Source organism: Tyto alba, unplaced genomic scaffold (assembly GCF_018691265.1).
Source record: "Tyto alba isolate M040663 unplaced genomic scaffold, T.alba_DEE_v4.0 Super-Scaffold_30, whole genome shotgun sequence".
Taxonomy (NCBI): domain Eukaryota; kingdom Metazoa; phylum Chordata; class Aves; order Strigiformes; family Tytonidae; genus Tyto; species Tyto alba.
The window spans coordinates 889927-914157 of NW_024881305.1; the positions used below are offsets into that span (position 1 = coordinate 889927).

General features: G+C 45.4%; 2 protein-coding genes across 3 annotated transcripts in view; both read left to right on the forward strand.

Moving 5' to 3' along the window:
- KDM5B (lysine demethylase 5B) overlaps positions 1-3691 on the forward strand; it is a 58378-nt gene extending 54687 nt beyond the window's left edge. Inside the window, exons 25-27 of the mRNA XM_042800040.1 lie at positions 1151-1305; positions 1841-2167; positions 2823-3691. Of these exons, the coding sequence (XP_042655974.1) occupies positions 1151-1305; positions 1841-2167; positions 2823-2960 (620 nt within the window). The 3' untranslated portion in view covers positions 2961-3691. The remainder of the gene's footprint in view (positions 1-1150; positions 1306-1840; positions 2168-2822) is intronic.
- An 8305-nt stretch (positions 3692-11996) lies between these two features.
- The window catches only part of IPO9 (importin 9), a 39352-nt gene continuing 27117 nt past the window's right edge, over positions 11997-24231 (forward strand). The window contains exons 1-6 of one of the 2 annotated variants that reach the window (XM_033001946.2): positions 11997-12183; positions 21351-21412; positions 22051-22137; positions 23111-23312; positions 23754-23842; positions 24125-24211. In XM_033001946.2, coding sequence (XP_032857837.2) covers positions 11997-12183; positions 21351-21412; positions 22051-22137; positions 23111-23312; positions 23754-23842; positions 24125-24211 — 714 coding nt within the window. The remainder of the gene's footprint in view (positions 12184-21350; positions 21413-22050; positions 22138-23110; positions 23313-23753; positions 23843-24124; positions 24212-24231) is intronic. The other variant, XM_033001947.2, reaches the window with a different exon arrangement.

Genomic DNA, 24231 nt, shown 5'->3' on the forward strand with positions numbered 1-24231 from the left:
AGTAGGACAAGAGGGTATCAGTGGAGAGCTGGCCCCTTCCCACATGCACAGCATGCAGTGGGCTGTGGCCAGCCAAATGGGCTGCAGGAGGGGGAAATGGAGGGGAGAGGCCATTGAAATTGAAGAAGGTGGATGGGAACAATGTAGGGAAGTCATGCTGGAGACCATGGGGTGCTTAATCCACAGGACATGAGTCCACGTAAGTTTTGCTGCAGCACAACTGTCAAAGTTGGAGACTTGAGTTTTCTTCGCTGCTGTGGCTGCTGCTGTGCTCCAGGTCACTCAGCACAGGTCCAGCATCTTTCCTAGCTCAGACTTTGTGTTTATTGGACTAACACAGACATGCTATAAATTGCATCATTTTACAACTGTAAAAGAAGTTATTTATAATTTCTTCCCTTGTGATGCATAATGCTCCAGGGACACAGCTCATCTTCATGTTTTCAAGTCAGTGCAGCTTAGTCCATACTAATATTACAGAAGACGCTTCAGTTTAATATCACAGTTAAAAACAAACAAGACAGTCCTTTGTACTATCAGGTTTATTTTTCAGGCCTTATTTTAGTTGTACTGATTACTATATTAAAAAGCTGTTATTTAGACAATGATTTTGGCCCCCCCTTGTGACTATTTCAAAAGCCCAGTGCAAGTTTTGAAGCTTGATAGCAGGAGCGGCTGGTCACTGAACAGCAGGACTCAGTTGCAAGGCTCATCCTCTCAGCTTTCCTTCCTCTCCTCTATTAGCCTCACTTACAGATTTCACTCAGTTTGTTCATCTTACCCACTTGTTACATAGTGAGGGGATCATCACAGTTCTTGTAGCTTCAGAAGCAGGAGAAATTGCAGAGAATGATGGCAACTGCTTATTCTCCAACCAGCAAGAAATGCAAGCATGTAAGGGTACTGAGCCACAGTGCAGTAACTTCTGTGCCAGCCTTTATCTTCTTAACCATGTTGTTAAAAATGAGCAGTGAAGAGAGAACAGATAAAGAGTTAATTCATACAGTTGCAGATTTTAAAGTCTTTCACAGTCATTTTTTTTTTTTTTTTAAATGTGCTACCAGAGAAGAATTTTCATTATCTGTGCAGTTCTTGTCAGTGCTGACACTGAAGAATTCCTTTTCTCCTCTCTCCCTGTCTTTCATAATAGTCATTAGCACAGAGCTGGATGAGCTGATGATGGAAGCCCAGCTGCTACAGGTTTCTCTGCCTGAAATACAGGAGCTGTACCAGATCCTATTCACAAAGCAAAGCCCTGTTTTGCAAACAGAGCAGAGGTCATCTGTTGGACTGACAAATGAAAAGGCAAGTGTCTGACAACAGCAGTGAGATTGGGGTCACATTGGAGTAGAGGCTCTGTCTGAACCTGTAAGCTTTACAAAGAGGTTTGTCTGTACTTCCATGAAAATACATTTTCCTTGTTCAGAAGGAGTCAAGAAGTTGATAACTTAACAAATTTGTTAAACTATTCAATGTAGTTTGTGGCCTAGTGCACTTCTGCAATTTGAATCTGTTTTTTGTTGTCACTCTGCATTTTAAATGCACCTATCCTAATTTGACTCTTGTCCTGTGTTGAAGAGGCTTTCCGATAGAGCTGCCTCTGAAGCACTGTACTCAGAGACAGGGAATGAGAATTTTTTTTTCCTATAAATTCTGTCACTGGGGTGTGACTGACCCTATCCTTTGTGCCCTTTACACATCCTGCTTTTGCTGAAAAGGCAGCATTCTGTCAAACACTGCACTTCTATTTAAGCCTATTCCTAAAAGCAGGGTATGGAAAAACAGGATAATGAGTGTTAGTTGCATACTTAACAATTTTGCCAAAATCTCCTTCCAATAGAATGAGTGTTGCCGAGGAAAAAAGGATGGAATTAGTTACATGGAGAGAAAACTAAAGCGGCGTTTTGAGAGAGAGAGCTTCTGTGATGAGAAGAGAGCAAGGGTAAAAAAAATGAGAACACCCAAAAAGAAGAAACTGAAACTGAATCACTCAAAGGATCTCTGCACTAACAAACTGGAGAGAGAACGGGAGCGTCTCTTTGAGATGCAGCGTTCCAGTGAAAGCCACTTGCTTCCCTCAGACATGTCGTTCTCTGAGCAGGAGGACTCTGAGGATGAAGATGCCATCTGCCCTGCTGTGAACTGTCTCCAGCCTGAGGGAGATGAGGTCAGTAGGGGCAGACCTGCTGTGGGGTTCTGAATGTCAGGACATTCAGATGACCTGAAACTGTTTGGCTGCAGAAATACTGTTTGCAAAGAGAGCATGAGGCACTTAGTAACCCAGAGACAGCGTCTGCCACTGCTGGGACACATTTAGTAACCACCCTCACCTTCTCCAAGAGCAGCCGTGCAGCTGGGCCTGGGGGAGGCAGGTGGACAGCAAAACATCTGCACGGGATTGGAGGACGGAGGTGGGGGCTATGCAGACACCGTATTCATCTCTGCTCTCAAAATACAGGTGTAGATAGACTTTGGGGGTCTCAGCCTTTCTGTGGATGGGGCGTTGTAGCTCTGCACGGGCCCATCTGTACTGGAAAATAAGAGGGACAGCCCCAGGTGCCTGGGAGGGCCATGGTGAAGCTGCCATCCACAGTCTTGCTGTAGGTGTGAAAGCAACAGGAGGGGTAAGGAAAGCATGTCCTGCTCTGAGCTTCAGAGGCACTGGACTGCAGGAGTCCAGAGAACAGGGAGCATGAGTTGAATAGCCAGCACTAGCCAGTTGTAGAGTGGGACATTTCACACTCATTTAAATAGATTAAGAGCCCCAGAATGACTACTTGCTTGGTCCTTCTCTGAACACCAGTATGTCTGTTCTCCATTAGGTGGATTGGGTCCAGTGTGACGGCAGCTGCAACCAGTGGTTCCACCAAGTGTGTGTGGGCATCTCTCCAGAGATGGCAGAGAAGGAGGACTACATCTGCATCAGCTGCACTGGGAAGGACTCTCAATATCGGAAGTAAAACTCCCCATAAACCATTCAGGACTTGAGTAAAGAAGGTTATCAGAGTTTTCCAGTAAAGCCACAGGGGCTGGTTTAAGAACCAGATTGCAAATGGTGCTACTTCTATCCTTATGGGATCATTTTCCAGAACTCGAAACAATTTTTGACACTTTTGTATTTTCCCTTGATCTGTTTGTGGTTGTTGAGGTTTGAGATGCTGACTGTTTAGCAGGGGTTTCCACCAATTTGGAAGGCATTTGAAACATGCACCTTTTATTGTATAGCATTAAATTACCTCTCTGGGATTTACCAGCGTATTTAATTCAGCTTGGTTTAGGTGCAAAAAAACCTGCACCATGAATTTTCCAATAAATCCTCTTTTGAGGAAATCCCTGTTTACTCTGTTAACCCTTTGGAGACTTTAGTTTTTTTCCACTTTGTTTTTCGTAGACTAGATTTATTTATCTGAGCAATAACTTCTATGTCTGGTTTCAGTGACTGGAATGACAATTCTGAACAGCGTGTTGCTTCTAGCATTGGTTGATGTACAGAAAGCAAATGTTAGATCCTAGTGTCACTGATGGCCCAGTGATGTAGAAGACAGGAGAAAAAAAAAAAGGTCTGTAAAGTAATTGCCACAGCTGTATTTTGGCTTTCTCCTTTTTTGGGTAGCTTGTATCAAATGTTGCAGTTTATATTGTGGAATAAACCCCTGGTTATGTTATAAAATTAAATGTTGGTGTTTTTAGAGATCTTGAAATGCAGTTTCATTTCCCTCTGAATCAATATTGATTGCATCATTGGGTTCTCTTACTCAGGAGAAATCCATCTCTAAAAAAAGAAATGCAAAAGCCATGATATTTTATTACCTTACTCATATATTCAGGTTTGGAAGGGGAAGGCAGATCAAAATGTTATTCATACCAAAACCAAACCTTTTTCTAGTCTTGTAAAGCATTTCCGAAACGGAAATTATTTGCAGGTTGGGTAAATAAAGGATTGAAACTACAAATTGTGATTTGGCAGGGGCAGGAATGGGGAATTCACACAGGAGGCAAAGGCGGGGGTGCTCCTTCTGCCAGCCTTGCCCGGCTGGCCTCGGCAGGAGAGACCTTCCCACAGTGCGCGTTGCAGCTGGCTCGGAGAGCACGTGCTGGTGGTCCACAGAGCACTGCCTGCCCGTGGGCAGATCCCTTCCAGCTGCTTCTGCTTCCATTTACACTAAAGACCTGAGGAATAAGGGAATTTCTGGACTGGTTACGATTCAGTCAAAGACTGTTTAGGGACCTTGGACTGGGGGGTGAGAAGGGGCAGTGTGGGTGATGGCGTAGCGGTGCTGCCTCAGAGCAGAGTAGACCTCTGAGGAGAAGTGGTTGCTTATTAAACCCGCACGGCACACCATGTTGGGCTACACCTGAAATCCTTTGGAGAGCAATTGCTGACACAGAATATAGCTGCTGCTCCATTAGAAATGGCCTGGTGACAGTGGTGTGGCTCCATGGCCTGCCAAAGGTAGAACTTCGGGAGCCCTGGAAGATGGGAGGTCTGGGAGATCTTTGTATCAGAGAGCACGCTCTCCTTACAACATCTGTCATCACCAGAAATGCGGTGGTATTGGTATTCACTCCGTTCATCATCGAGGAACTTGCTAATAAATTTTTTCCCTGCTGGTTTTAGACCTTTTTCCATGGGCAGAAGTGTGCCAAGTCACTGGCTGTAGAGCAGAGTCTTTGAGCCTTATGTGTCTGATAATGACATGGTGGATCCGTGTGTGGAGTTAGAACTGTGCAGGAATTCAATTTCCCAGGGATTTTGGTTTAGGGTTGGTTTTTTTTTGAACACTGAATATGCTTTTTAGTCTCATGTTGAGTTTTAACTGTTAGAGATTCTTCAGCCTGGCATAGATGATTTGTCTAAAAGCATTGTTGTTGGGAGACATCCTTGACCACATGTACATCAGTTAAATGCGTATAGGCTTCCACAGTATGACTTGTCTTTTTTATTTACTGTAATTACCAAAATGAGATTTTGTGATTGTTTTTTTTTTTCTTTTTTGGGGGGGAGAGCGGGGAGGTGGGTGTTTGGTTGGAAGAAGTCTTCATGCAATGCTAAGATAACAGTCCAAGCTGTGGAAAAAAAGCTTGATCTGTAATAACTTCTTTTTAAAGGGGGCAGATGAACAAATTTGAAATAGAAAGAGCTTGCACGGTGTTTTGATGTAGCTGAAAACATTACAAGAGTTTCTCTCACAGTATCACTTTTATTTTTTTTTCCATTGAAGAAATGGCTGTTTACCAAAAAGTGCTAGAGGAAATACACTAAACGTAATTGCATCGTAACGATTCAGTAGAGGGCCAAGGGAAAGTTGTTATTTGTGGACTGTAGAGGCCAGAGAAGACGTGTGGTCCTGACAACAAAATTTCTCATCAGGATTAATGTATGCAGTAGAATTAGTGCATGATGTTTTGGACATTACCACATCTTTGCTTGAAAATTTTCAAGAAATGGAGAATCCAGTCCCTGGGTACAGAAGTCTGCTTAAGGATTTGCATTTCATTTCCTGCTGGAATTACGCCCTCAGGAATGGGTGTTTGGAGGTTGCTGTGGAGGTGGCAGGGCCTGCTGTGCCATGGGGCCCTGCCTGTTAGATTTCATCCCCATGTGGATACATCAAACTAAATAAGCAAGAGAGTTGTTGTTTGCTTCAGGGTGGACTCTTCTGTGAGCATCCCTTACACAGCCCTCGTCAGGGAACATGATGAGGGCAGAACACACTCAGCAGCAGGGTCTGTTAGGATCGGTCATCCCTTTCACCCCTCTTCTTGTCTGTCCTAGATTTCCAGAGGGTAAACCAAAACAAGCAAAAAAAAAAAGTCCTTTCCAGCCCATCTGCTGCTTCTTTTTTTTTTTTTTTTTTTTTTAGAATGAAACAACCAAGTACATCAACCTCCCTAGATTGCTCAGATCCTAATTCTTTATTTAATTAGAATAGTTTATGGCCTCTACATTCATTTAATCATATATTAGGACAAAAATCAAATTAGCTACCCTGTCCGTGGATTTGAAACTGAAAAATCTGACGTTACTTAAAGCCTGCCTGTACTGTCCATCCGATGCTGGGATTGTCTGTTGCGCCACCTTTAATCTGCTTGATGTGCGCCTTCTCCTGCCACATGAGAAGCACAGGAACAGACTAATACACATCCAGCTGAGTTGGTTGTGGTCACATACACCACCAATAAAGATACGTGGTCTGAAGGAGAGGCAAGGGTTTGGTTTCATGTATTTCTGGTCTTAAATTGAAGCCTGTGGTGCTGAGGGTGTTGGTGCGTATTTCCAAGACCTGGTTGCAAAGTTTCTGATTTGTTTGACTTGGGCTTTCCAGCGCTCTGACCCCCATCTGAGAGAAGTGCTGTCTGTGGGGCAGCCCTTTGGCCCTGGCTCTCTGTTTCAGAAGCAAATGTAGGATTAAAAGGCTTTGTGACCCCAACACGCATTGGGGTTGCTTTGAATCCAGAGCTGCTGAGAGCTGTGGAACCAAGTGTGGAAGGTAGGCAGCTTTGGAGGAAGATTGGAAACGATGATCACTGATCCACGGCAGTGACTGGGTACCCATGTGGATCTGCAGCCTTGGGTCTCTGCAGAAGGCTGCTTCTGAAAGTGGCAGAAGAGATTTTAGGCAGTTGTGTCAGCACATGCTAAATGAAGGTGTCAGAAGTGGTGCTGGCTTTCTTCACACTCTTAATCTGTTTTCTCTACTCACACTCAGTGCATAAACAGCATTTAATTTCCACAGGCAGAAACCGCTGCTGGAATGGCACTGTTGGTGTGATCAGTGGTCAGCCTGCCTGGCCACCAGCAAAGACAAAAATGTGTGAAACAAAGTGGAGAAAAGAGCATGCCAAGGATTTGGTAGAAACTTTTTGTCTTGAACAATAAAGTATTCCAGTCCTTCCCTTCCCCAGCACCTTCTGGGTGATGGTCTATGCTGACCTCTCTTCTTTGGGGTGAGAAGACAGGGAAGGGATGCTATTAAGGGATTAAAATTAGTAACTTAGTTCCAGATATAGAAAAGGTTCTCATTTCTTAGGGATAATACATCAGTCCCTAATATTACACAGCTGAAATTTGGGTATACAAATGATTGGTTTGGAGGAGGGAATGCTCCCTTTACAGCTGTGGAGCCGCATGTTCACATGTTAAATGGCACCGAGAGGGGAAAAACTGAACTGAAATGTCGTCTTTGTGCATTGTGGGACTTCAGCAGTTAGTCTGACCCAAGGACAGGATGGAGGGGTGTCTAATACTGAATAAATACATCTATATTCAAGGAAACAAGGCAATAACAAACACTGTTAATTTTACAGCTTGACACAGGCCTATTTTGTGTTAAGCTGACTGATGCTGGAGGACCATTTAAGCATTAGCGCACTTCAGGGAAAAGGGAGTTACAGCAAAGGACTTCAGCTGTAGGCCAGATCCCTACCGGGGCAGACAACAGATCAACAAAGAGAAGGGCAATGATGAGTGTTTCTGCTGCTGTATTTGCATTAGGAGATGTGTCTGTAGGACATGACTACACGTGTCACACAGGATTTAGAAAGTGAAGGTCTCTATAATACACACACAGGCAGCGGCCTAGCTGGAAGCAACATTAAGGAGCTGAGATGATTCTTCTGTGAGTCTAGAAACAAATGTGCTTTTCCAAGAGAAGGGTTGATGTACAGCCTTGAAAAATTTAGCCTTTTTGCAGAAGGGAACAAGCCACGTACTGAGAGTTCTCCTGTAGGATGTAAACATGTCAGTCTCTGAAGGCAACTGCCCCACACCAAGAAGAGTATCAGTAAAAATAAAAGCTATGTCTGGAAGAAGAGATAAAGCAATCACACTAGATTAATAGTATTGCAGGTTCAACGCTCAGCTTCTATTTGAGGCAGACAAAAATGGTATCAGTGGATTCCAGTAAAAAGATCGTAGGTAGAAGGAACAAATACTTTATGAAAAAAAGAAAACTGTGTTTGGTGATGTCATATGCTGCTGGGTGCAAAATTCCAAGTTCTGTGAGAGGAAGGTTTGCTGAAAGGTGGTTGAAAAGAAATAGTGACATACTCTAAACTAAAATAGGTGCAGTTTCATGAGGGTACTTTGGTCTTTCAAGTTCTGAAATGTTTGTTAATCCTACTACTTACAGTAATGTTTTTAAAGATACCTGGCTGTTCAGTCACAATACCGGGCCGGATTTTATGTGTGCGTGTGCTTGCCTCCTGAAATCTCTGTGAGCTGGGCATCTAAAAATGTATAAATATTTTATAAAAAGTAGTAAAACCAGTAGGTCCCTGTCTACAGAACACGTAACTCACTTGAAGAGTATCTCCATCATCCAGGGTTTGTTGAGTACAAAACCAATGTTGGAGAGTATTTGTCAAGTGTTTGGGCTGCTTTGGTCTCTGTTGGGGTTTTGGAGTTTCATGTTCTTGTTGCTGCCTAGAGATAAATTTTAACTGAGTGGGGGACAGGTCAGGCATATAACATGTAATGTCCTTGGCTAATGCCTTGTAATTCAGGCTGATGCTGTGCCTGTTCCTTGTGCAGGCCCCGATTTTTCTGGGAGGATTTTTGCTGGTTACAGCAGTCCCATGTCAGCTGCACATCCTTCTGTGGGGTCTTCCTTGGCACAGGTCCGTGGAGGAGCTCAAGGTCTTGTGTGCCTTGCCCATGAGTTGAAACATCACGGGAGGAAACAAGTTCATCATAAAATATCTTTTCACGCTAAGAATATAATCTTTTTGTGGTGAGTGAACTTTCTTCCCTAAAGCACGTCAAAAGAAAACATGAATGTTAGAACCCATTTGGCTTTGAGGCAAAATATATGACATTTAAAAGGAGCTCCAAGTTTGCTGGCTTTGCAGGAAGCATCTATGCAGAAAACATGTGAAGAGACCATGTAATGTACAAAACAGCTGAGAACTCAAACCTGAGAAAAGCCTGGAAGATTCAAATAAATGTAATTTCTACAAATATAGAAGGGCAAGTGGGAGTATCCAGAGCAGTTGTATGGTCACTTGAGTAAAAAGAAGTATTATGGGCTAAACAAGCATTGCTCTGGGATACCCCTCCTCTCCCTAAACTGCCTCATTTTCTGCATGTCAGATCTGATGTTAGCCAGCCAGCACAGGGTGTCAGTGGAAGGTTTGGTGTGATAGTCCTGGGCCTGTCCCACTGATTTTGGTGCAGTGGGAATTTACTTGTTTTCCACTAAGTCAAAATACTTTGTCACTGCAAATGTGAGCAGATGACCCTGGGCTAGCAGAACTTACACCCTGTATAAATATGTATTTGTTCCTCAACCAGAAGCAGCATTTTGGATTGGGGAGAACAAGAGAGAAAAATAATCTTTACTTCCCTTGAGAACTCTCACTGGTGCTTGCAATGGCCGGGGCAGCGCAGGGGGAAGGGGGTGCACACCTTGGCCATGTTGTGAAGTGCCAAGGCCCAGCCTCTGCCTCGGGGTGTGAGCAGCGTGCCTGAAAGCTGCTCTTCTCCCCTCTCCCCACAAAAATACCGACTTAAATTGGTTGTGCCCAGGCTGCTGATTAGGAATGACTTCTGTTGTCCCGAGCCTGCCTGCCACTGCCAGGAGAGCAGGACTTGGCACGGGATGTGGGGAATGCTGGCCATGGACTGAGCCCAGGCCCTGGCACTGTTCAGTTTAGGGGGAAAGATGGGGTCCATCACCCCAACCTTTGCAGAAGAAAATCTCACTTCATGGTGTGTGTGGACGTTATTATAATGAAGTGTCATAGTGGATTGATTTCACCTAACTGCAGCTGCCTGCACAGCATCTAGTGTGAGCACAGAGAAGCTTCTGGAGAGCAGCTCATGCCACCTCCACTGCCTTCCTGTTTCAGATGGGAAGTCACCTTCCAAAGAGCTGTCACTGCCTGGGCAGGGCATGAGGGCTGTGCTGAAAGGAGCTCCCTCTCCGGCAGGGGCCGTGGCCCGGTGCTGACTGAGCGGGGCTCCTGGCCAGGGAGTGGTTTGTCTCTGCAGCTCTTGTGCTGCCGCAAGGCGAGGGCTGGAGCGAGGCAGGGACCGGGCAGCTGTGGGGCAGTGGGATGCCTGCTGGCGTGTGGTGGGACAGTCGCCTCCAAACTGTGGCTGTAGGGAGCTGAACCCAGTCTTGTGTTTCTGAAGCATCTTGAGTTGCTCTACTTGTAGAGAAAATCTTGAACTCAGGTTGCAAAAGTTACATGCATGATTTGTAGAAGCATTTGCTTGCATCGCTCTTGACAAGAACATTTAAAAATATATTGGTGGGCGAGAATGTGACTGGACATGTTATCCTAGAGGAATGGTCTCCAGCTTGGAGGAGGTTGGCAAAGCAGGCTCAGAATACAACAAAATACACAAAAAGAACAACAGGTGGATGGGGGAAGGATGGCTTTAGGAGGGGAACAAGACAGGTGCACAAGTAATGAGGTATGCTTAATTATTAAATAGCACCAGGACAAGACTGAAAACCAAATACTCCTAGTGGTAGCACATCTATTACCAGGTAATTACTTGATAACCCCTAAGTAGTTTTCAAGCAGAAAGTGTTGTGGGCAAGGAAAACATCCCTCATGGTGACCAGAATAACTACAGGCTTTCTCTGGAAAGAGAAGCCCTCCCAGGCTCAAGGGAACTGTAAGGAGAGAGTAAGAAGTGGCAGCATGAGGATTGTTTAACATGACCATGGTGTCTCTGTTGTGCTTCCCAGGCTCACCCCTGGCACTGGACTGTGTTTATATACAAATCACTGTTGTACTTCTGGGGGTCTCGCTGCAGAGGTGTTAATGACAGAGTAGCCACTCGGTTCAGAAAAATCCCAAGGAGAACCATGCTCCAAAGCGTGTGGGACCTACTTACTCAGACCTGCTAGCACCGTGACAAAATGCAACTCCCATCACCCTCCCTCATGTAAGAAGCCCATTTTGTAAGTGTTAATACTGCTTCTTGGTACTTGTAATGATTTGTAAAATTCCTTATACTTCCTAAATAAACAGTTGTAGAAAACAGAGACGGAAACAGAGCAGTACTTTGCTTCCCTGCAAAGTGCTGCGTGGCTCTTGTTTCACTCACAGCTTGAGACCATCTACAGCTGCCTTGTTCCTGACTCAAGAGTGACAGGAGCCCACTTTCTTTTGCTTCCCCTGACCACCATGTACAGCACTATTCAAACCTACATCAAGAACCTGAGGCTTAACTGACTTTGTGGCTCCTCCGCAGCTGCAGCCAGGCTGCCCGCGCTGGGGCCGAGGGCAAAGCTGCCGGCGGGATCGGCCAGTTCCTCGTGCTCCTGCTGCTCCCAGACGGCCACCGCAGTCCTGTCAAGGTGCTGCCTCGAAGCCGTGCCACCACCTGTCCCCTCACGGCTTCTGCACAGAACCAGGGCGGGAAGGACTCATCCTCTTTGTGCGCCGCCGTCTCGACTCCTTCTCAAGGAAATCTCATGCCCCAGGGTGACCCTCACACCCTCGAAAAAGAATCAGATTTGGCCGCATGCGGCCCTTCAGCACAGACGCACACACCCTGAACGGCTTCATGCAGCTCCTGCGGGGGCCTCGGGGCTCCTGGTGGGAGCTCGCCACCGCTGTGGGCGGCAAGAGGCGGCCTGAGGGCTAAACGCTGCTCTCGGGTTCCGCCCGACCCCGACTTCCGCCATGACACAACTCCACGGGGCTGAGGGGGCGCAAAGTGGCCTCTCGGGCTCCTGTTCCGGGGTGCGCCGGGCCCCGACTTGGCGCGGCGGCACCGCCCGGGCTCCCGCTGGGCGCTCTGGTGCCGCGGCCGCGGGCGCCGCTACCGCCATTCCCGACCTCCCCCTCGCCAACCCCGCCCGCATCATCCCGCCGCGCCGCCAGGGGGCGATCTGGGCGGTGAGCGGCCACCCGCCGGCCCCTCGGCGGGGCGGGGCTCTCGGCGTCGCGCGCGCGCGTGCGTGCCGTGCCGTGCCGTGCGTTTGGCGCGCGCGGCGGCGGCGGCGGAGCCCGGTGGGGGGGGGGGGGGGGCGGCGATGGCGGGCGCGGGGGCGGGCGGCGGCGGCGGCGGCGGCGGCGGGCAGGGACCGGGGCCGGGACAGGGGCCGGTGGCGCAGGGGCTGAAGGAGGCGCTGGTGGAGACGCTGACGGGGATCCTGTGCCCGGTGCAGGCGGTGCGCGCCGCCGCCGAGGAGCAGGTGAAGGTGCTGGAGGTGACGGAGGGTGAGTGAGGGCCGGGCTCAGGGCGGGGGGGGGGGCGCGGCTGTGTCCGCACAGGGAGAGGCCGCCGCCGCCTTCCCTGAGCCTTCCCCTGGTACTGGCGGCCCGTGTCCTCGCACTGGCCTCGGCCAAAACTTCCATCTGCGGCGCCCGGGCCGGCGGGAAGCATGCGGCGGCTTTGGTACCGGCTGCCGGTGTGTGCCCGGCTTCCCTGGAGCTGCCCCTGCCCCGCCTCGGGAGCTCCGCGGCGGGTTCGCCGGTGGAACTTCGCTGGGGCTGTCTCCGGCCTGCAGCGCCGCTGGGCTTCCTCAAGGCGCCGCTCTCGCCAGCGGGGCAGGAGAGGGGTGCCTGCCCGTGGGCAGCGTGGGGAGGAGCCGTGGGACCGCGTGTCGTAGTGTGAGGGCTGTGCGACGGCGGGGCTCACGAGAGGGGGGACCCCGAGGGGGAGGTGGTATGGCGAAGCAGCAGGCCTGTTGCTTTGGGCGCCTCTTTCCACCCGAGCCGGAGTCCCCAGGGCTGCTCCTGTGATGGTCACGGAGAGGCTTCCAGCTGCACGTGTGTCCGCAGGCCCTGTCCCGCGGCGATCCTCCACCTCGGGGCGGGTGGGCCCCTGTGCGTGCCCGTATCCCGCGGATCGTCACCTGTGTGTGGCGTGGGTTAGGCTGAGTGTGGCCAGGACGTAGCTGTACCCTCGTCTTGCGTGAAACTCTTACGCCAGCGCTCCATTGTCTGTTGTGGAAAGCGAAGGGCATGGAAGACACTGAAGCTGGATGCTAACCAGCTTACGACTTTGAAGAAAACAGAGCTTGAAAGAGCAAGCACCCTAAATTCAAACAGTGTCTCTCATTATTCCATTACTCATTTGGCCTTTTTATGGTCTCACTAAGCTATTTCATGCACTTGCTGCTTTTCCTGGGTGGAGGCTACACTTAAAAACCTATTGATGGTAACAGTTTATTTATCTGTAGAAACCACTGGAAGATTTGCAGGTATTCTGGGATGGGAGCAGAGTGCTGGAGACTGCAGCCTTTGGCCCGAGGTTGTGCCTGTGGCCTGGCAGCTTGATGGGCTGGTTGTTCGTTGACCCTCCTGGAAATTTTGCCTTACATTTGTCTGACCGTGTCATTCTGAAAGTGTTTTGTGAAGTGTTTTAAAGTCTTTCTGCTCCTGAACTTTAAGCTCGGAAATGTTATTGAAGAAGTTTGTGGTAAAGAAAAGGAAGGTGTAAGGGTGTGACTGGGTCAAGAATAGTGTTGTGATTACTCTGGGAATGAGACTGGGACGATGAAAGGAAGGAAGATTGTTTGATAAACTGTTTCTTATTGTGAAGTCCCTTAACTTGTGCTTGTAGTGCTCTCAGGTTAAGTCTTCCTTGATGCATTATGGGGAAATCTGTGTGTTGCCACCTTAGCTATTAGAGATTTTAATGAGTGATTCAATGGCATTTCAGTAGTATGAGTCTGGAGGTGCTGTGAAGTTCATTGACCCATAGACCCTTTGCCTTGCAAAGCTGCTACAGTCAGTGGCAATGTTCTTTTCCCCAAACAGTCTGAATCTTACTACAAGAAATGAAATCAAGTTTGTGTAATGGTTTGAGTGACAGATTTCCAGAAGAGAGTACAGCTCCAGGTGATGAATGTCCCTAAGGTCCCTCTGAGAACCCAGGAATGCAACAGAATTATATTTGGTGGATAATGTTAAGGGTAGAGTCATCTGCACTTCTGTTTTTTCACTGTTTTACAAATATCCTAAAGACACCCAATACTCCTCTGCAGTTGCAATCCCAGAACTGCACAGGTCTACTGCAGGACCTGTACCTATGACATGAAAGAGGCTACACAGTACCTCTTACGCAGTTTGCAGGTGACACCAAACTAGAGGGGAGGCAGTTGGTATCCCTGAGGGCAGGGCTGCTGTCCACAGAGCACAGCAGGAACGGACCAAGAGGAACCTCCTGAAATTCAGCAAGGACAGGTACCAAGTTCTGCACCTGGGAGAGGAGAACCCACCACAGGGAAGCAAGTCAGGCACTGCCTGGCTGGGGAGCAGCTTTTGTGGCAAAGGGCCTGGAAATCCCGATGGCTGGTGAACTGGACAGGGCCAGCTGTGTGCCCTGGAGGCCACCTGCATCCCGGGCTGTATGAACAGGATCAGAGGCAGTGATCAGCCCTCTCTAGTCAGCTCTTGTTAGACCACATCTAGGCTACTTCTTTGATTTTGCTCCCAGCATGCCTAGTACAAGAAAGCATTTCAGAGGTGTTCATAGCTACCAAGTGACTGAAATATGCAAGGTATGTTCAAGGAGTATAGGGCTGCAGAAAAGCTGGATTTCTTGTGCTGATGTTGATTTTTAACTTGCTGTGTTGGAGGGCATCTACAGGAGACATGTTGGAGAATCCACATTGAGTTGAAGCACGAGTAGAAGCAGTTTCACCTACCAGTTTACTTTAAACAGCAAGTGCTACAGGATGGATATCCAGAAAGTTTTGAAGGGACTCAGATGTTAAATTACTGTGCTACGAATTATGCTGTAAAACTTGCCACTTTAGATCTCTTAGGGATCTGATAAATGTAAGTTGTTAAACATGGGACAGCTTTTAGTGAGGGCTCTAAGGTGAAGAGCGGAGGGGTGAATGTTGGGGTTGTTAGAGGTGAGTTGGTGTGGTTTTTGCACTGCCTGTAACAGTTAAAATTATGTCAAGAGTTGGTATGAGGAGAACAGGGTACATGGCATTGTTGTGGTAGAGTCAACCTATGTTTAATAGAAGAGCTGCTTAAAGGAGTCCTGGGACTGTCAGAAAGCTTTTAGAATATTTCCTTACTGAAACTTCTTAAGAAACTAAACTGCTGCAGACAGCTTTTGAATTAATAACCGATTAAAAGCTTGAAGACAAGAGGTAGAAGTGACTGGTCATGTTTCAAACTGCAGAGACATAATTAAGAGTCCCACATGAAGCTGGACGGCTCAGCACATCTGTAAATGATGTGGAAAGAAGTGAATAGTGATGTGGCAAAGTTGCTGATAGTGCTGCTCAGTCTGGCCAGAGTGAGAATCGGTGGCAAAAATTACAGAATGATTTCCCAAGAGTGAGTTGAGTGTGCAAACGGTAGGTGTAGGTCAGTGTTGGGCAGCAATGTAATGCTGGGGGAGGAGGAGACAGCCCAGATGATACCTTAAAAAGTAATGGGCTGTTCTAACTATTGTCATTGGGAGAAGAAATCCCATTGTCAGTGTGGAAAGCTTCCTGAAAATACCCATTCACTGCTCTGCCTGCTCCAAAAGCCAAATGGACCGTTAAGGAGGGAACAGAGAACAAAGCGCGACATAAATTCCTCGTGTTTCTGCAGTCTGAGTGCTGCATGCATTACGGGCTTGCTGCTTTCAGGAGAGTTAAAGCAGGGCAGTAAAAATGCAGCACAGAGACATTCACAGAGATGTGGAAAAGCTGTTCTCAGAAGGAGCGAATACATTGACTTTTCTGCCTGGGAAAGAGTTACCAGAGCTATAAGGAATAGAGAAGGTGAGTGAGGAGTGATTATTTGTGACTTCTCATAAAGCTAAGATCAGATGAAAATGATTCTGAAACAAGCAGAAGGAAGTAGGTCGTTTCCCCCAGTGTGCAAACTATGGAACTCATCGCTGTGGAATGTTAAGAGGTAGAAATGGTTTTAAAATAGTTTGACATTCCTGGAGGAAAAAACTCATCAAGAACCATTAAACACAGTGATCGGATGCACTACCTGCTTCAGGAGGTTCCTAACGCCAGGCTTTCCGAGGGGGTATGTTGGGGGAAGGGTTGCTGTCTTGAGCTGCTTGCAGGTTGGGTTGTTTAATACAGTTAAGCTGATACAGCCGGTAGCTCTTCCAGTGTGCTGTGTGCTGCCCGTGCTAGCACCCACTCTCTTCCATGCAGGGCTTAGCCAGGTTGAGGTGGTTCAGTGTTTTGTGAGGATGCAGTCGAGCTCACTGAAGCAGGTTGAAAGTGGATCTGGGTAGTGCTTATACAAGGGGATGGGTAGAAATGCACAGTCCGAGGTGAGCCTCTGAAACAGGCTGAACTGTCCAAGAGGAATCTCCTGTTCGACTCGATACAGCTGTTCTGGAGGAATATAAGGCATTAGCTCTGGAGTAGGGACATGGTGGCAGTTCCTTCCTGCCGTGTCACCCTTTAGCAACTTCCAAACATCTCCTTAGTGATTTAGGCTCTTCCCTGCTTCTGAGTCTTCTTGTCTGCTGAGAAAGTGTGGGAATAGGCACTACCTGACAGCTTGAGGATGGGACGTGCATTATTGTCAGTCTCTGGAAAGATGAAAGTTCACCTCGTGACCTTTGTTGTCTCTAGGTTTTAGTGGAACATAAATAGGAGTAATGCCTGAGACTGCTCAGGGGGAAGGCAAGGGAACTGAGAGCTCTGGGTAGCGGAGTGGTGCTGCAGTGCCTGCGTCTAACTTGGGTCAACTCTGCCATCGACTTGTTCCTAGTAAAGCAGGGATAGTGTTTCTATTCGCTCTTTATCTGGTCTGTCCAGGTAACATCATACACTGCCTCTGATGGTATATGTGTGTACGCCCTGGCTGTCCTTGTATGACTTGAGGATAATTCCGTAATGTGTAAAAATAATCTCTTCATCTAGTTCTTACTATAATGGAGAACATGTATAAAGGCCAAGCCATCACCAGGAATGTCAGAGCAGGGACAGTGTCACTCTGAAGGAGGTGCATGTCCACCAGGAGAGACCATACTTTGACCCGATGAAGAGGAGCAGTGTCTGTAACACATTCCTCTAAATGATGCTGATAAGGAGTTGTAATGCCAGCTTCTTATACGGTTGAAAAATACCGCAGCCTGCTTGCTTGGTTAGATAACAAGTTCGATGTTTGATGATGACAGTATTAAGTCTCTGGGCTATTGGCTCTTGTGCCAAAATGTGATGGCGATAGATGGAGGCTCCAAGCTGGACAACTACCTTTCTTTTGCCTGTCTACATTATGGGGTTCTGTTTGCCCTTTTTGCAGGTAGAAAAAGCATTTATAAGGCTGTCTTTAGCATAGCTTATCTTGTGACATCTTGTGTATGAAAAGGTGTCTTCAGCTCACTTCTTCGCAAGGTCATTTGTTGCCAGAAGCTGATATATGCAGGTGGCTATGAAGATGGTGCTGACCTTAGCAAATTGACTTGTGTCAATCTGGGCATGCTGGCTCTCTTTAAACTTACTTGTCCATCTTGTTTGAGACTAGTCCTATGCAGGAGACAACCCATGCTTTGATTTGAACATAATCTCAGATTTGAATATTGGCTTTACAGGTCTGGTAAATGTCCTTTAAGTATTGTGTCTTCTGGATTAGGTAGCTCAGCACATTTAGTTTGATGCTTTAAAACTCCATTGATTCTGTGATGATATTTGTATGATATGGTTTGCTGTCCGTTTGTATCAGGAGAACAACTGTTGGTACAATGATAGTATGAAACTTGTAGCATCACTTGTGCTTCACCAGTTCAGCATGTTTTTGCTTATGGTCAGCTCCTTCCTAACATAACTGTTTTAGCGCATATGGCTTCAAGAGTAATTTCTGTATTGCACTGGCTACCTCCCTGAATACATGATTTTATGCTGTAAAAACAGAGTATGGTGTGGAAGGAGGGATTCTGGAAAATTTACAAACATGACCACAATATGTGGTTATATGGTGGTCTCTTGGCTGTAATTTGAATTGCAGTAGAGTGGATAATGGGCAGAAATGGGTGGAAATCCTGTGAATGGATAAATTGAGTTGATTTTTTAACAGTAGGTAATGTTTTAACATGGAACTGAATCTTTAACAGAGAAATTGAAACAATAAATGGCCCCGTTGGAACATGCGTTACCATACTTTTAGGAAAAAAGGTTATTCACAGCAGCAAATGCCATTATCTGCACTGTGCAATGCTGCAGACATGTTGAGTGCAGTGAGAAGTTGTGAAGAAGGGATTTCAAGCGAGATACCTAAAGCCATCATAAATGCTGGAGAAGATTGGCCTTAATCTTTCTGTCCTTTGCAGAGAAATTAGGAAAATACAGGTATAGTTTTCAGAGATGTGCTGAAAAAAGAGAGTGCTTTTGGAGTACTCATGGAGTGTCATGATGGATGCTGAGGACGGTCCTCAAGGAAGCACATTTGTAGTGTGTAAAAGCTATGGCTAAGCATTAGGTACTTGCCTGATATTTCTTCCTAGTCTGCAGATACCCTTTCTGCTCTGCACTGCTCTGACCTTGTGGCTGACCCTGCTTTGAGCAGGAGGTTGGACAGGCTGACCTCCTGAGGTCTATTTCAATGTGAATTACTTTATGATGATGTTATTGAAAAACAGTGCTGTGGAAAACATCATCTGTGCCTGCATAGCTGAAGCCTGCGATGCACAAGGGGTGGGCAGATGTTGGATAAAGGGAACTTAATTTCTGCTGCTGCTGCGGTTGTGACATCTGGTCTCTGCAAAGTGAATGTTGTTTTAATTTGGGGTGTCAGCGTCCATGGAGCCATGGATTCCCCTGGGTTGGCTGTGGCAGCTACCACAGCCTCTTTCTCTGCTGCTGCCTGTCTCTGCCCCCAGCAGAGACAACTAAAAGAGACCTGTAGCAGCTCCTGAACCAGCTCAGTATGGACATACCAAGCTGGAATCAGTCCGTGCTGGCCCACTTCAACAACACAGGATGTGAAGTGCAGTGATTCATTAGAAAGTCCAGCTCATTTATTTCTCCTTGCTTGCTTAATACTATTTTTTTGGTTTGGTCTGGCTTAATGTCTCCAGAAAGTTAGGGATGGAGAACCAGTAGGTTATGTTGTAGATGGAGCTTGGTTGTGAAGGAGAGTTGGAGAGTGAGATTTCACTAATAGTGAGGCTAATGGAGTGGAGAGGCAGAGCTGCGAGGCAATGTGTTTGTGAAGTGTTCCCTATGCCAGGCCCTTCATTAAAAGTTTCTAGTCTTTTGGTTTTACAGACTTTATCTTGGGAAGAAGACTTGATGTTTCTGATATGTGAAATCACAAAATATAAGGGAAGGGAGCACTTATGAAGAGATGCATTTGAACTGCAGTTACCTCTGATAAAGATAGAAAGTTCCCAGCCAACTGGGAGAAAACCAGTAATAAACCAAGTATTTGAGAAAAGAAGAGCTAGTGAACTATACAACAACCAAAGTGTAATTTTAGTCCCTGGAAAGATTCCTGGACCAGTTCATTAAACAGCTTGCCAGTGTCTATAACATAACAGGATAAATAGATACTACACAGCTAATACAGTTTTTTAGGATCTGTTCTCAATAAATCCATATCATTTTTGTTTGACGGAAGAGCTGGATTATTGCTTCAACAAGCAAGTGCCGGATATGAATGATCCGAGTACAGTAGGATTCCTGATATGAATTGGCCACAATGGTCATTTATCAGTTAATAACATACAGTCTTGTAATTTTTTTAAGGTGCACAGTTGGCTGAAAACCTGTGTGTAGAGTCATTATCCATGGCTTGTTGTCAAACCCAAGGGACTTTTAAGACAGAGCTCTTGGTTGCTGCAGTAGTGAGTACACCTCTAGTTTACCAACAATGGCACTGCAGTCTGGTTGGAGAGCAGAGTTTAAAATATGTTGGAAAATTGGAGAGATGGCCTAAAATCACTGACACAAAATATTGTAAATCAAGTGCACAGTACTCTGTGTGAAGAGGAAAAATCAAATGCATGTATGCAAACAGATTTAAATATTGCAAAATGGAGTCATAGTAGTGAGTTGTAACTATGTGAAGTCATTGCATTTATTCTGGCTTCTTTGTTCATTTATACCCTTTAAAAATGTGGCTAAAATGCAATGTCGTACACAAGTCTGGAATATTGCAGACAGCTAGAAGGAGAGTTACTGCCACAGTTAAGAGGAGTATTATGTTAAGTACATCTCAGAATGAGGCTCTCTGCTTTTGCAGCTCAGACAAGAGGGCAAGAGGGGTTTTTTCCCTTTTTTTTTTTTTTTTTTTTTTAAATTCATAGTCTGTGAAGAAAGGTCGAAGTAACTGGACATGTTCTGTGTAAGCATGGGAAAGTGAGAGGCAATTATCTCCCAACCCAGAAAAGCCTCTTACAAGTAAGGTGGATTTTAGGAAGAACTCAGACAACCACATTTGTGAAGCGCTCAAATACGGTGCTAAGGAAAGTTGCAGAACTCTTTTTGAGAAGAATTTTCAATACATTTTTGTCAGGGATGCTGTCAGCACGTTTAACCTGTCCGTGGGACTTGGGTTGTGCTAGCGGGATGTCAGGGTGTACCTTCTGCTCCACAGTTTCTATAACTAAAATATCACAAATGCATTTCTTAAGCATATTAACAAAATTAAATGAAGTATTTAGTAGAGTTATCAGCTACCCGGAACTTAAAGTTGCCATTTTAAGCAAGTTTATCAAGACATATGGATTTACTGTACCAGAACAGCTGCTCTTCCTGTTTTGTTTTTTTTTTTTTTTTCCTGTGCTCAGTCATCAACACAATTGGTACTAGCATTTTCATTTTGCCTTTATCACAGAGCTTGCTTGACAACTAAAAGAAGCTCTTGCTTTTTCTGGACAAATTTCTTTCTGGAGAAGACCCCGCAGCCTGAATGGTTGTACAGGCAGTTCCCAGTGCCAGTGTGCTTGGGCAGGGTGTGCTTGGGCAGGCGCTCGGTGCATTCTGAGCTCTTAGGGTGTGTTTTGGGACACCTGAAGTAATGTTTCCAAATCCCTCTCTGGATGAACCCTGGATTGTTTGAAAAGGGACTTCTGGCTGACAGTCTTACCCCATCCTGGATCTTATCTATGCATCTGTTATGTAGGGACTTGACTAATGATACTATGTTGTAGGTAAGATTTTATTTTTTTGGAAGTTTAAAATCATTTGCTTATTAACCTGCATTGCAAATTTTTTTTGCCCATGAGAGAAAGCAGTAAGATGGTGAGAAAGTAAATGAAGTTTGTGCAGAGAGCACAGGGGAGAATTAAAATGCTCATGATTCATTTGAATAGCTACACTTTGGAATTGTCTTCTCCTTCCCACATATGAGTCATTCAATTGGTATGATGTCTTTCTCCAAAAATCTTGATGAATTTTGCTGTGTGGGAATAAAAGCTATGACACCAACATTTTATTCTTTATTTTTTTTCCTTACAGAATTTGGTGTTCATTTAGCAGAACTGACTGTAGATCCCCAGGGAGCTCTGGCCATCCGTCAGGTGAGTTTGCCTGCAACAGTAGAAAGAATTTTGATGGTAGTTTCCTTGGGTTTTTTAAATATTCTCTCATGTTTCCAGGTGAAAAACTGGAGGTAGCTTTCTATTCCTGCTTCTCTATTTTCTTTTACATTTCTCTAGAGCTGTTACTTTCAACATTATTCAGATGCTATACACTTACCTTTTTTGAAAATAGTGCTTTTTGGACTTAATAAACCTGATGCTGAGACAGTAGTGTACTGGGAGTGGGCACAATGTATTAGGTGGATGGTAGAGATCAACAAGCAGAAGTGTGGCTTGGCTTTGCAGCTGATTTTTCTGTAGGTGTTTTCCTCCTTGAAAATAAAGTTTTGGTTTGGTATTTCTTTAGTTACCATATGGCCCATACGTTGTGCCTTTTTAGAGGTGAGAAAATCAGTGCTGCACAGGTCATCGTTGCTCGATGGATGGCTCTCAGTTCATTGTTTTACTGCAGTAGCTTATTTTTGTCCACATCACAAAGTTTTTTTGCATTTTTGGCAAGCCCTATTGCCACTCTAGAAGCAGCATGGTGGGACGGGAGACTGAGCAAACGGGTCAGGGGTGGTGCTTGCCGTGGTTGCAAGATTTGTTACTGATTCTTGACCTCTCTTCTAATACAGCTAGCGTCTGTCATTTTGAAACAGTATGTGGAAACTCACTGGTGTTCTCAGTCAGAAAAGTTTAGACCCCCAGAGACCACAGAAAGGGTAAGATTCAGTTTCATGTTGTCCACTTTGAGACATTTTATCCATCAAGAATATTAATTTTGTTGGTGGTTTAAAAAGTGCCGGTGCACTTGTGTATTGTGAGGATTAATGGCTTCAGTTAAGGTTTTCTGACATTTACCACTTTGAAAATCTGCTTTCAGTTGCTTAAAACAGCACTAGACTTGAAGCTTGGGGGTAATTTCTGTAAGAAAATTTGAGCCATAATGTTTCTGCTGCTTTAAGAGCAAAACTGGACGAAAGCTGCTTTGTAAGTTTTACAAATACTGATTTTGGCAGTCCTTTTTCAGAGATCTGCTAAATCTTGTGGTTTTCAGCTTGGGGCTTAAAGGCTGTTTTCCCTTTACAAATTTCAGTTAAAACGTCTGCTGGGTTTCATTAAAAAGCTGTTCAGTAGGAGTATCTAACAGCTAAAATGTCCAGAGATTCTAGCTCTTTGCCACTTTGACTGTTGACTGGACCATCTTTCACATCTAGGGTATGATTCATCACATCCAGAGATAATTGCTTGAAATAGATCTTATGAATTATGCCCCAGAAGTGCTGGCTTTTTTTTCCTGTCCCTTCAGGGTTGGGTGACTAGTTCTCGTTCACTAGAATCTTCCAAAGTAAGCAAACATAGTCCTTTACACTGGAGCTGGGACTTCTCTGCTAACTCTGGATGTCTTCCATATAGATATCTACATCCTATCTAATTGCAGCTGCCAGCTGTTTACTGTATGCTTGGCTGAGTGCTCTGTGTGAGGAGAGTGCTATGCTAAAACACGCTGTTCAGTTTTCCATAAAAAAAAATTACACGGTATAGTGTGCAACTTTTTTTGTGTCATGAATGTTCAATTTGTAAAGCCAATATTGAATCAGTATCAAGATACAGTCATAGGTATAATTTTTTTTTTTTTATTACATTGTTTTATGACTGGGGATCTGTTTTGCTAAATAACATTATTCTCTACAGGCAAAAGTTGCTATTAGGGAGCTCCTACCCAATGGGCTGAGAGAATCGATCAGCAAAGTGCGCTCAAGTGTTGCTTATGCAGTTTCAGCAATAGCCCATTGGGACTGGCCTGAAGCCTGGCCTGAGCTTTTCAATCTCTTGATGGAGATGCTGGTTAGTGGAGATGTGAACGCAGTGCATGGAGCCATGAGAGTGCTTACAGGTATGTGCATCTGAGAGCTTTGGCAAGGCTGATGTAGGAAGCGGTGTAGGCTTTTCCTTACCTTAGTATCCTGTCACTTTTCACTCCAAGTTGACAAAATTGGGATTTGCTTCTCTTCTGGGCATGATGCCTGTCGGTCATTGTTGAATTGTATGTTCAGTAGATGTCATGAAAGCTGAGGAAGAAGGTTCTGTGCTGCAGGTTATAGCTCAGAAGGAACTTTGGTTGTAACACCGTGTTCTCCTGTTACTCACAATTTTTAGCATGTTATTTTTCTGCTTGCCTTCAAGGATGGCCATGGGTAGGCCAGATGACACTGGTCTAGTCAAGTACGAATCAACATGTTTCCAGTATACTTAGTGTTTCCCAAAGATTTTATTGTTGCTGGTGCCTATAAATTTGTTTTCTTACAAGATTTTCCCTTCTTTTTCCGTTTTCTAGAATTTACACGGGAAGTGACAGACACACAGATGCCACTTGTTGCTCCTGTTATTCTTCCAGAGATGTACAAAATTTTCACAATGGCAGAGGTATGATCTTCAGCATTAAGTTGATACTGAATGGCATTAGTGGAAATGTTTCTTGGAGCAGAGAAACTCCAGATTTAACGGTTAAGCAGTACTGTAGTACAAGGTAGACTTAAAGAATTTTCTTGGTGATGTGATAGTTGATGACAGGTAATGTTTCAACAGAAATGTTGAAGCCCGTGATAAGAGAATCAAATTAAAGCAAACCAGAAATGCAATTAAAAGAAAATTAAAGGAAATAAAAGCATCTTGTGTTCCTGATCTGTTATTTAAACTTTTTTCTAGGTGTATGGTATTCGCACAAGGTCACGTGCAGTGGAGATATTTACCACGTGTGCCCATATGATCTGTAACATGGAAGAATTGGAAAAGGCAAGAGTTGTGCAGTAGTA